Raw genomic sequence first — 13,228 nt, forward strand, 5'->3', positions numbered from 1 at the left:
ACATTTGTTAGGAGGTCCTAACTGTGCATGGTACTGCCTGTTTTCGAGCATTCACGAACTACACATTTTTAATGTCTCTTGTATTTCACAGTTCAGTCTCAAACCCGACACCTCCACGACAGGTTGTTATTAATATTCTTTTTTTTCTTTCAAAACTGTCTCTTTACTTTCGTTATTGAGGGGCGTCATTATGATCTGTATATTATATAGTAACATTATGTTAGTTTGTCTGTTTGTACCGAAGGATCTTGCTTAACCACTGGACCGATATAGATTTCCTTTACAAAGAAGCTTCTCAAGTCCAGAGAAGGTTTATAACCAATTTGGGGAAGGGTACCATCACCAAACGATGAGAATTAGCCCCAGGAAACAAATCCACCAACACCCCCCCCCCCAAATAAAAATAAAAATAAAGGGGCGTCATTATGATCTTTACATTATCTAGCAACATACTATGTAGTTTTGAACCAAAAATCTCAAGAACTGCTGGAAAGATATGGTTCTCCTTTATAGGACCAGTGATGGTTTTTATTAGTTTCAGTAAAAACAAGAGCCTTCTACCACCAAAAATATTCTTTAAATATAAGCTCCCTAGAGACTTTTAGTGGAGTATCCGCTGGCATAGTATAAAAACTTGATGGAAAAATGCATAAATAAAGGATTTAAGAACTTATCAAATTTTGTTGTATAAAAAGTGGTTGCCGAAAAATGTAAAGTCAGTATTTTATAATGGTCGTACGGACTTTCTTTTAACGATTATAAAGTTGCTTTTAAAATCGTACCTTACCTATCAGGATTCATTACCCAAAGTTTGGAATCGACAGGACAATTCTTAAAAGCCTTAATAATGAAAAGAGATAACAGTGACGTGCATTAGGACGTACAGAACCTAGTTAGAGAAAAGCTTTGATAAAAACAAGGTTGACAACATCCATAAAAGCGAAGCTCTGAAACGGTAGGACAAACATTATCACTTGTAGAGTGTCAGAACTGAAAAACCAGAACACAAATGTATAAATGATGAATCAAAATTGTAAGTAAATTTGTTGAAAAACTGATTAAAAACAGGATAATGTTTAAGGAAATACTTTCGTTTTTAGGATTTGCTTATAGAGGTTCTTCGCTTATAAAAATGTACAATGTTGTCGTAAGAATCAGTATTCAAATAACCAGATCAATCGGATAATTTTATTTGATAAAAATTTGTTGTTAAAAAAGTTAAAAATCAACATGTTTAAAAAGGACATATGGACATTTTGGTAACGTTTATAGAGTTGCTTCGTTTTCTAAATCGTACCTAACTACTACAGGAATCACCATTCAAAATTTGAAATCGATAGGAAAATTCTAACATGCTTAAATTAACAAAAAGCTATCCGTTCTAGACGTACGGACGGACTGACCCTAATTATAGAAAAGCTTCGACTTTAAAAACGTTTAGTTAATTTTATAATTTTTATTGTACATTATAGAAACATGTCAAAATGTATACAAAATATTTGTCATTTTAAATAAAAATTTTATAAACTAAAAGGATGTCTTTCTTTATGTATGTATGCATGGTCATTACTATCTCATAAATGGCTGGATAAACATTTCACTAATTTAGGAAGTTTGTATTAAAATGAAAAAAAGTCTGTGAGAAAGGGGCGATGTATTTAATGATAAATTAGAGATTTTACTGATATTAATTAAAATTGGGTAATAAATTAAGTTGTATTTTTGTTTGGATTTTTATTCCAGAAAGTAAAATAATATTTATAATTCTCTGAATAAATTATTTACAACACTCTCATTCATTTACATTTCAATAGAGAGAGGATCAATATTGTCAGCTCTCATTTGGATAGAGAGAGGATCAATATTGTCAGCTCTCATCTGGATAGAGAGAGGACCCTCTTCAAATATTTCTTCTTCTTTAATTTCTTCCTTGATATAAACTTCTTCACATTTAATTAAACTAATAGATACAGAATGTGGAACTGTATTATTACAGCTTTTCATCATTTCTAAATGTTTAACAGATTTTTTATGCTTTAATAAATTTGAACCAGAGGCGTAATGTTTGTTACAAAGTATACATGAGTATGGTTTCTCACCTGTATGTAATCTTTTGTGTTGAGTCAAATGAGTACTAGTTGTAAATGTCTTTTCACACTGATCACATGAGTATGGCTTTTCTCCTGTATGAAATCTTTTATGGGCAGTAAAATTACTACTAGTTGCAAAGGTCTTTCCACATTGATCACACGAGTATGGCTTCTCACCAGTATGAATTCTTTTATGTCTAGTCAAATCACTATTTTGAGAAAATGATTTTTTACATTGATCACATGAGTATTGCTTCTCACTAGTATGGTTCCTTTTGTGTATAGTCAATTTACTACTTTGTCTGAATTTCTTTTCACATTGATCACATGAGTATGGCTTCTCACCTGTATGGATTCTTTTATGAACAGTCAAATCACTACTAGATGCAAATGTCTTTTCACACTGATCACATAAGTAAGGCTTCTCACCTGTATGGATTCTTTTGTGTTTAATCAAACTACTAATTAGAGAAAATGCCTTATCACATTGATCACATAAGTATGGCTTCTCACCTGTATGGATATTTTTGTGTTTAATCAAACTACTAATTTGAGAAAATGCCTTATCACATTGATCACATGAGTATGGTTTCTCACCAGTATGAACCCTCATATGAGACACCAAGTAAGATTTCTTTGTAAATTTCTTGTTACAAATATCACAGGTATACATTCTGGTATATACTCTCTCAATCTCCTAAAATGTTATTTTCATTAATAAAAACACAAAATTTAGTTTTCGCAATATTTCCAAATAATCACAACATTCAGGTTAAAACTGAAACAAGGATAACAACTTTCATAGAAGCAAAGAAAGAAAAATTGTAAAAGTCGTATCATTATCCAAGTTGTTGTCAATAAATAACTTTTGAGAACAAACGACCTTTATAGCAACAATTTTACAGATCATTAACTCATTGTTAAAGGAATCATCAGAACAATTCTGATGTGCCTGAACTTACGATAAGAGCTAATGTTAAGACATACAGACAAATGTAAGAAAGCTTCGCTTTTAAAATTGTAGAAAGAAAGTAATAAACAAGGATAACAACATTTATAAAAGCTAAACTGACAAACATGGAATTCATATTGTATACACAGGTTGATATGGTTTTATAACCCAACCATCCCCCCCCCCCCCCCCCCAGTTTTAGTTTATTATTTAAAGAATATTTAGCAACTCCACCTACTTTAATTGTTCTAAACTAATGATAAATGGGATTGGGCGGAGTTAGAATTTAATATTTGAGGCAGGGTAGTAAAATGAGGGATTTCAAAGTTTGGTGTAAGCACCCCTTTACCCCCATCCCAGGACGTACATAAGGTGGGGGAGGGGGGGGGGGTAATGCAACCCTCTCTTGATCAATGATTAAATGGCACTTAGAATCCGAATTTCGTTACGAAACTTGGCATGAATAATCCTTGGTATGTCTATATATAATGTGAAATGATACCAAAAACTATTTTTTTTTAATTTCTAGGTCCAGCAACTACTAGTTAGAATCGTTTTGGAGGGGAAAAGAGTATTAATAAACCAGACTAGTAGAAAAATCCAGGGATCTAAAGGGATAAGACAATCAATTCCTAAGATGATGCACATAATTACCCATTCTGTAGATAAAAATTAGTGGTTGAAACGATTGAACACTCAACTTCATGAATCAACCGATCAAAATTCCCTAGTGTCCCCAAAGTTGTTAAGCAAATGAATAAGGAAACATTATTATATAAAACTTTGGCGACCTCTGAGAAAAATCTGTAATCTATCTTTGATAAAAGCTGAGGAAAGGCATATTTCTTATATTTTAATCAAAGCAGTACAGACAGACCAACACATGAAGGCGAAACTCTAAAATGGTAGGGCAAACGAACATTAACACATTAAAAATGTCAGAACTGAATAAGCAGAATTGAAATGTATAAGTCTAAAAAAAATTGTAAGTAAATTTGTTGCAAAGCTGCTTAATTACAAGATAAGAACTTGATTATAGAGATGGTTCCTTATAACATTATAACTTAGTTGTAACAGGAATCAGTATTCCAAAAATCAGATAAATATGATAATTATAACACTTTTATGTCAAAGGTTAAAGATCAACATGTTTTTAATGGACGCACAGATATTCTTGTAATGATTAAACAGTTGCAACGCTTTCTGAATCGTACCTTATTACTACAGGAATAAGCATACCAAGTTTAAAAATTGAAAGGACAATTCTAACATGACCAAAATAATGAAAAGAGCTTACCATTTCGGACAGAGGTACGGACGGACCAACTTTAATTTGCATTGAATAGCATAAGAGAATGAGTCTGGAGTAATAACATAAAGCAAAACATTATATAAATACCTCATAATATAAAGTTGAACTGTTGAATGGATTTCTCTCTGTTAACAGTGAAAGTTAGTTGCTGACTGACAAAGATACTTTTGTCAACCTAAATCATAAACTCTTGTTATATTAAAATAAATATCCGCCCATTTACTCAAATATGATGCTCAATGCGCGAACTCCTCCCACTTTTAATTAGAAACTGGACAAGCAATTATTTTTGTCAAAGGTTGTTATGTAATTCAAAAATTTATAAAAATTCTCGCTTCAAATTATTTTTGATCATTCAGTATTACATTAAGCTACTCTATAATTCCAAATGTCGGAGTGGATACAAAACCGCGACAAACAAAACCGCGACAGGGACAAAACCGCCCCATAACAAAACCGCGACAGTGACAAAACCGCCACATAACAAAACCGCGACAATAACAAAAATATAACTATGTAGGAATTTTTGTAGGAATACATGGCCGCAGCGCTTGGCCCCCTGGCCTGCCTAGCCGCGGGCGCTCGGCCCCCTTGCCCATAACCTAACCTAACCTAAATATTGTTAAAAAAAATATTAAAAATTTGAAAAAAATCGACCAACCACTTTTTGTAAAATGCACGAAATTCTAAACTATAAATAAATTAATGTACATTAAACATTCAAACATATAGGTTAGGTTATAGGCAAGGGGGCCGAGCGCCCGCGGCTAGGCAGGCTAGGGGGCCGAGCTCTGCGGCCATGAAATTCTAGCAATAAGATTTTTTTTATTATAGATTTTTAGTATTATAGATTTTTTTGTAATGTCGCGGTTTTGTTATGGGGCGGTTTTGTCACTGTCGCGGTTTTGTTATGGGGCGGTTTTGTCCCTGTCGCGGTTTTATATCCACTCCCAAATGTCCGTCTGTTTAGATATAAAATTGGCAAGAAATATATGTAAGATTATGAATGTATAAATGCTAGTGTTTGATGTAATTATGGCAGTTACTTTAAGCATGACTGTAATTTTTGGCATAAATTTTAATATTTTGACAAAAAAAAACATCTAGCTGTGTTTTGCTGGTTCTTAATAAGAGAAATTAAAGTACCTTTTATGAGTTTATTCCACAATCAAATTTCCTCTGCGGATTTATCTCTGTTCTCTGTGAATGTAAGTTGCTGACTGTCATTGATTCTATTATCAACCTAAAACATAAACAATAGTTTATTCTTGTTTTTTTTGTAAAATAAAGCTAAACCAAATCTCCACCCATTTACTTAATACCTAATGATGCTCAACACGGACTCCTACTAATACATAATCAGAAACTTATTCTGGCGGAAATTTTTTTTTATCTTTATGAAGAAAAAAAACATTGAATAAAGACCTAATCTATCCTACCTAAATACTTAAGTAAGGTTAGGTAATGTTTAATAGCCCCGCAGGGTTAGGGCCTCCCGATACATGGACGCTGTCATCCTTGAATTTATTCTAGATTTAATTTATGCGTTTTGAAGGATTAAGTCATTTGTACCATATGGCCTTTTAAGTCCATTCCCCCTTACTTTGCTGCTGGAAAGGGAGCATTAGACTTGGTGGTTTAAGAGGGGGTCATAGATACACCAAGCCTTAAAGTTGGCACGGGGGCTTACGGCTTAGCAATACAGTCTTTTCTTCTACCAAATTTCTATCTTTCGTCTATGTCTTTTCCCCCTCTACACCGAGATTAAAGGGTTTAATTGCCTATGATTAAAATTTCTAAATCTCATAGAACTTTTTAACAATAAACAATCGTGAACAAGAACAAGGGGAAAGAGTCATCGCTGGACGTACCAGCGGTGCTGGCTTTCGAGGAGGAATCATATTTCTAGAACCAGCCATGTAAATCCTATAAGTTGGACCTTTTAGAGAATAAGGTGGAGCCTTTAGTCTGAATAAAAATAAATAACCTGTGTATTTAGAAACGATATTGGTAGGAAACTTGTGTTCTTTGTAACATTGCTATCTATACTTGGTGCATTTTTATATATTATTAATGTTTATCTGAAAATAATATATTTACATTTGATAAATATTCTATTCACACAGAAACTAATAAATCATGGATTGTCATTATGCTTAAAAACATCAAAATTATTCACAGAAAATTAAAGTGAAATAAATCATTTCAAAAAAATAAGTTGTAAGCAAAATATGATTGAACAACATTGTATAGCCTTTGATAGGAAAAAACAAATTAAATTGCTCTTTAACAATTAAAATGAGATTTAGATTTTTATTTGAACTGAGCAAGGGGGGGGGGGGGAGTTCTGACACATTTGCGTAAACGGTGAGTATGGGCTTTATCTTTGGACTGAGAGGATAGGTTATTAGGGATAAAATCATTCTTATATGAAGAATTTCCCCCAGATTTAAGATTTTTTGGATAGGCCTCCAGGTTCCGGAGCTCCAGGCCTCCAGGTGGTCTCTCTACAGGTAAAAATGAAAAAAAAAAAATTTTTAAGTTAAAAATCAACTTATAAAACAAATATGTGAATAAAATTAAAAAAGATGCATATTTTGTTTTATAAGTTGACCTGTAACTTTTTTTCATTTTTACCTGTACAGAGACCATCTGGAGGTCTATCCAAAAAATCTTAAATCTGGGGGAAATTCATTATATAAGAATGATTTTATCCCTAATAACCTATCCTCTCAGTCCAAAGATAAAGCCTATACTCACCGTTTACGCAAATGTGTCAGAACTTCCCCCCCCCCCCATTGACATTAATCCTGTCTCTTTAAATAAAAAATTGTATCCTATGACAATTAAATCTTTATTTTTATATCTTATGATGAACAATATCAATAGTATTAATTCTTTCTTCATCATAATTTTGTTGACAAGAAAGAGGATCTTCTATTTCTTGTTTAATATTTTCCTCAATATTGTTAGCTCTCATCTGGATAGAGAGAGGATCTTCATCAAATATTTTTCTCGCCGGTATGGATCCTTATGTGTCTAGTCAAATTACTAATATTAGAGAAAGATTTTTCACATTGATCACATGAGTATGGCTTGTCACCTGTGTGGATCCTTTTATGTTTAATCAAAGCACTATTGTCAGAATAAACCTTTTCACATTGATTACATGAGTAAGGTTTATCTCCCGTATGAATCCTTTTATGTACTGTCAAATTACTTATTTGAGAAAAGGTCTTTTCACATTGATCACATGAGTATGGCTTCACACCAGTATGGATCCTTTTATGTCCTGTCAAATGACTTAATTGAGAAAAGGTTTTTTCACATTGATCACATGAGTATGGTTTTTCACCTGTATGAAATCTTTTGTGCCGAGTCAAGTGACTACTACGTGTAAATGTCTTTTCACATTGATCACAGAAGAATGGTTTCTCACCCATATGAACCCTCCTATGATCAACCAAGTGAGATTTCTTTGTAAAATTCTTATTACAAATATCACAGGCACTCATGCTGGTATATCTTCTCTCAATCTCCTAAAATAATATTTTTATTAATTAAAACACAAAATATAGTTCATCCAATATTTTCAAATAAACACAACATTCAGGTAAAAACTGAAACAAGGATAACAACTTCCATAGAAGCAAAGCAAGAAAAAACAGACGCCGACGGCCAAAAAAACAAAAAGCCATATCCAAGTTGTTGTCAATAAAGCTAAATAATTTTAAAAGAACAAACAACCTTTTTAGTAACAATTTTACAGATACATTTAATTTCTTTGTTGTACCTTATTGTTAAAGGAATCATCAGAACAATTGTGACATGACTGAGTTTATGATAAGAGCTACTGTTATAGACATACAAACAAATGTAAGAAAGCTTCGCTTTTAAAATTGTAGAAAGAAAGTAATAAACAAGGATAAACTGACAAACATGAAGGGGGGCCCGGGGGGGGGGGGGTAAAATGTGGTGACTCGTGCCACGAAATACCAGCAATTATATTTTGGATGCTACTCCCTTAGTTTTAGAGATAATTGGTGAAAATCTTTTGGGCTGGGTCACTAATTACCCAAAGTTTTGTTACCTTTCAAAAAAAAAAAAACGGCGGCGGGACATCCGCTCCCGCCGTTCACCGCCATTTTTTTTTTCCAAATTCTCGTTCTTCAAGATATATCTTAAATTCAGTGCTTCTCCTGTGCTTTTAAAGATATTGAAACAAAATCTTTTTTACTGACCTATCTAAAAAGATTTTGTTTCAATATATTTAAAAGCTTAGGAGAGGCAATGAATTTAAGATATACCTTGATAAACGAGAATTTGGAAAAAGTCCCCCCGCAGTGTTGGTTATAAGAGGAAAAATTTTTGTAAAAAATAACATGGTCTCAAATGATTTTAAATTGTCTATTCGGCGAGAAATGCAATAAAAATTTTTTCCTTAGTTTTAGTTTATTATTTAAAGAATATTTTGCAACTTCTCCTACTTTAATTGTTCTAAATGAATGATAAATGGGCAGAGTTAGAATTTAATATTTGAGGCAAGGGAATAAAATACGGGATTTTAATGTTTGGGGTAAGCACCCCTTAACCCCCATCCCGGGACGTATATGAGTTATGGAGGTAGGTATAAAAAAAATGCATTCATATAGATCTGGAAATAAATTGTTATATCATAGAAGAAAAACATTGATGACAACATCTATAAAAACAAAGCTCAAATTAACCAGACTAGCAGAAAAGGCCAGGGATCTAAAGGGATAAGACAATGGGCAATAAATTAATGTGCACTCCCTATGATAATGCACATAATTCCCTTCTGTAGATTAAAATTAGTTTTTAAACAATTGAACAATCAACTTAATGAATCACCTAATCGAAATTCACTAGTGTCCCCAAAGTTGTTAAGCAAACGAATAAGAAAACGTAACTATAAAACTTTGGGGACCTCTGAGAAAAATCTGCAATCTTCTTTGACAAAAGCTGAGGTAAGGCATATTTCTTATAAAATTTTAAAAAAGAGCAGTACAGACAGACAAACAAGCATATTCGGAAATTGACAGCAATCTAAAAAAAAGGAGAATGACAACATTCATAAAGACAAAGCTCTGAAATGGTAAGACAAATGAACACTAACACATTAAGAAAATAAATGTATAAGTCTAAACAAAATGGTAAGTAAAGTTGTTGCAAAGCTGCTTAATTACAGGATAAGAACATGATTATAGAGATAAATAGGATAATTATAACACATAAAACATTTTATGTCAGAAAGATTAAAAATCAACATGTTTTAAATGGACGTACAGACATTCTTGTAATGATTGTACAGTTGCAACGCTTTCTGAATCGTACCTTATTACTACAGGAATAACCATATTAAGTTTAAAATTTAAAGGACAATTCTAACATGACTAAATTAATGAAAAGAGCTTACCAATCCGGACAGATGTACGGACAAACTGAACTTATTTATAGAAAAGCTTCGCTTTTAAACATCAGCATTGAATAGCATAAGAGAATGAGTCTGGAGTAATGACATAAAGCACAAAACTATAAATACCTTATAATATAAAGTAGATCTGTATGTTGGATTTCTCTCTGTTCACTGTGAATGTTAGTTACTGACTGACCTAAGTCATAAACAATATTTAACTCTTGTTATATTAAAATAAATCTCCGCCCATTTACTTAAATATGATGCTCAATGCGGACTCCTCCTACTTTTTATCAGGAACTGAACAAGCAAATATGATATGGTATTATTTTAGATGAAGATAATGGCGGCAAACTTAGGGAGGGAGGAGACATTGAGCTGTTTATTACACTAGTTCCCCAAGCTTTATAATCACGTTTTCTTATTCGTTTGAGTAACTTTTGGAGACTAAATTGCATTCCAAATGGTTGGTATGAGTGTCCAAATGTTTCAATCAATAATTTATATCTACAGAAGGGGTAATTTTATGTATTAACATTCGGGATGTACATCAAATTATCGGCCATTGTCTTATACCTTTATATCACTGCGGGAAATTAAGAAGAAAAACATACTACCTTTAAAATAGGGAGAATATTCTTTATTTATATGAAATAGTCTGATTAGAAAGAGCACAATTTAAAGTTTATTTGAAGTGTATAAACTGACAGACAACAATATTGTAGATTTGCTTTTCATATAAAACATGATACCTATGAAATTAAAATAAGATAGATTACATCATTATAATAAAGGAACAGGATGTCTATTTGTCGGTCTGTTCCAAAGGATCTCGCTAACCGCTGAACCGATGTGATTCTCCTTTACAAGGTAGCTTGTCATAGGTTGTGGGAGGGTTAATAACTAATTTGAAGGAGGGTACAACCAACCTCCCCACACCTTACCGACAAAGGAGCGGCAATGGGCCCGAATGTTAAGGGTTAATGAAAGTAATCACATTTACCTGATTTATCTTAGTTATTTATTCAAATGAAGGCTGGGAGAATTCTACTTTCATTTCATTATTATTCGTTATCTGAAAAAATCAAAAGGTACAAAAAAGTAACCAAATATTTTTAAATAACCAAAAAAGTAGAAAAATAGTACATACAGATTTTGTAAAGATAAAGTAAGGGTTGGGAGGGGGGCGGGGGGTAACCACTTTCATTTACACCATGACTAGGTATTAATGTTTGACAATATAACCTAAAAGTAAAGTTTTTACTCAAATAACGTATACCTAGCTAGTATAACATTAATACAAAGTCTAATAATGACGAAGTAAGCAAAAGTGGCAACTGCCCACCTCCTTCTTTAATATTTACGTTAAAAATAATACAATATTTACAAAATTTGGTATTTCATAAAGAAAACAATTGTTCATCATATTTAAATCTTATGCTCAATAATATTAATTGTGTCTACTCTAACCTCATCAGAACTATGTTCACAAGAAAGAGAATATTTATCCTGACTTTCTTCTTCTTCTATTTCTTTTTTTGTAGTTACTTCAACATTCTCAGCCTCCATGTTGATAGACAGAGGATCCTCATCAAAAGTTTCTTCTCCTCTTATTTCCAGTTTTACATCAGCTTCACCACAATCAACAAAACTGGTAGAAGCAGAAGGTAGAACTTTATTCTTTTTAGATTTTAACTTCAGATGTCCAGCTGATTTTTTATGTCTTGACCGGTCTGAACTGGATATAAAAGATTTCTGGCATAATACACAAGAGTATGGCTTCTCTCCTGTATGAAACCTCTTATGGACAGTTAAATAACTTTGTTGCAAGAAAGACTTTTTACATGTATCACAAGAGTATGGCTTTTCTCCTGTATGGATTCTTTTATGTTTATTTAAGGTACTTCTTTCTGAAAATGCCTTTTCACATGTATCACATTTGAATGGCTTCTCACCTAAATGAATTCTCAAATGTAATGTTAAAAGACTTTTTCTAGCGAATTCCTCGCAGCAGATATGACACTTCATGATGGATTCTTAAATTGTTCTTGCACCTGAAATAAATAATAATTAACATATAGGTATCCTGAGTAGAAAATAAAATAATAATTCTTTGCCTTTATTATTTTATCTTTGCTTAAAAGTGAGATTGGTGGGGTGGGGGTGGATGTCAACTAAAAATATTAATTCTTACTTTGCCTAGAGAGCATAAGCAACCCCCCCCCCCCCTATTTTTAACTACTTAATTAAATACCTGTGGTGTACAAGCCCAGTGGTGCTACTCTTACCCTTTATAACGTAACCTAATCTGACCTAACGGAAATAAAACACAAACATACGAAAGACTACCCCCTCCATTGAAGGAGTTCTGAGTTTGACTAAGCACTTTGAGGGAAATCTTGACCTTTTCCCATTATAGGTTTGTTAAAACTACACTCCTACAAAAAAAACTTACCTAGATTTAAATCACGATTCCTTCAAAAGAGAACTGTATCAAATTTGTGATAATCTTTTATATGGACAGACAGACATTTACATACTTTAATTTGCTCAATTAAAACTTACCTACGTTTTCTTATCTGTTTCTATTCAATTCAGTTTCATAATCTGGAGTCTTTTTTTTTTATTTTTATTCGGTCTGAAAATAATCAAAATTATGAAAATGAGAAATATATTGCTTTATAATTTTTTGCATTAAAAAGAAAGATAGAAAAATATTTAAACAGAAACAGTATATACTGAGCTTTACTGAGCTTAAGAGTGTTAGGGGGAAGGGGGGAGTTTGTTAAATCAAAAATATTATTTAATCTTTGTCTAGAAAGCATAAGCAACCCCCCCCCCCACCTTCCTATTTTAAGAAAATAAATTGAAAACAGTGGGTTGTATTTGTTTATCTTTATACCTAACTACTGAACTATATACCTGTGTTGTATTAGTCCTGTGGTGTGGTGCTACTCTTACCCTATATGACCTAACCTTATCTGTACTAAATAAAGAACAAACATACGAAAGAAAAAAAAATTCCAGTGGCCTTTTCCCATTATAGGTTTGTACTACACTCTAACAAAAAAAAACATACTTAGTCTTTTATAAAGATTCCTTCAAAAGAGAACTGAATCATTTCAGTTGTAAGGGAATTCTTTTTATATGGACAGACAGACATTTACTCTATAAATTGTTCCATAAAAACGTCTTCTTTTCTATTGACCTCAGCTTTATAATCATAAGTCTTATTTCATTTTATATTCTGTCTGAAAATAAAAATAAATTATTATTTTACAAGTTAAACAATTTGAATTATGAGAACTAATTAAATATAAGAAAATGATAAATATAATTATATATATTGGTTAACAAAAATTAGATAGGTAATTTGGCATTCAAGAGAAGGACAGAAAAAATATATAAACAGATCAGTATCTAATGAATTAGTTGAA

The 13,228-nt window shown here is 32.3% G+C and overlaps 1 protein-coding gene and 1 long non-coding RNA gene across 2 annotated transcripts; both read right to left on the minus strand.

The window, feature by feature from the left end:
* Positions 1-1,511: 1,511 nt before the first annotated feature.
* On the minus strand, positions 1,512-5,592 carry LOC145321494 (uncharacterized). Its single transcript, XM_080162913.1, has 3 exons — positions 5,501-5,592; positions 4,442-4,529; positions 1,512-2,787 (listed from the first exon to the last, which is right to left on the minus strand). The coding sequence occupies exon 3, from the start codon at positions 2,761-2,763 to the stop codon at positions 1,801-1,803; it is 963 nt and encodes a 320-aa protein (XP_080019039.1). The 5' UTR covers positions 2,764-2,787; positions 4,442-4,529; positions 5,501-5,592; the 3' UTR covers positions 1,512-1,800.
* Positions 5,593-7,170: 1,578 nt separating this feature from the next.
* On the minus strand, positions 7,171-10,868 carry LOC145321495 (uncharacterized). Its single transcript, XR_013880258.1, has 3 exons — positions 10,795-10,868; positions 9,918-9,987; positions 7,171-7,893 (listed from the first exon to the last, which is right to left on the minus strand). It is a non-coding gene; the product is annotated as an uncharacterized LOC145321495 (long non-coding RNA).
* Between the last annotated feature and the right edge of the window lie 2,360 nt (positions 10,869-13,228).

This window comes from Acartia tonsa, chromosome 6 (assembly GCF_053477335.1).
Source record: "Acartia tonsa isolate MP-2025a chromosome 6, ASM5347733v1, whole genome shotgun sequence".
NCBI lineage: Eukaryota > Metazoa > Arthropoda > Copepoda > Calanoida > Acartiidae > Acartia > Acartia tonsa.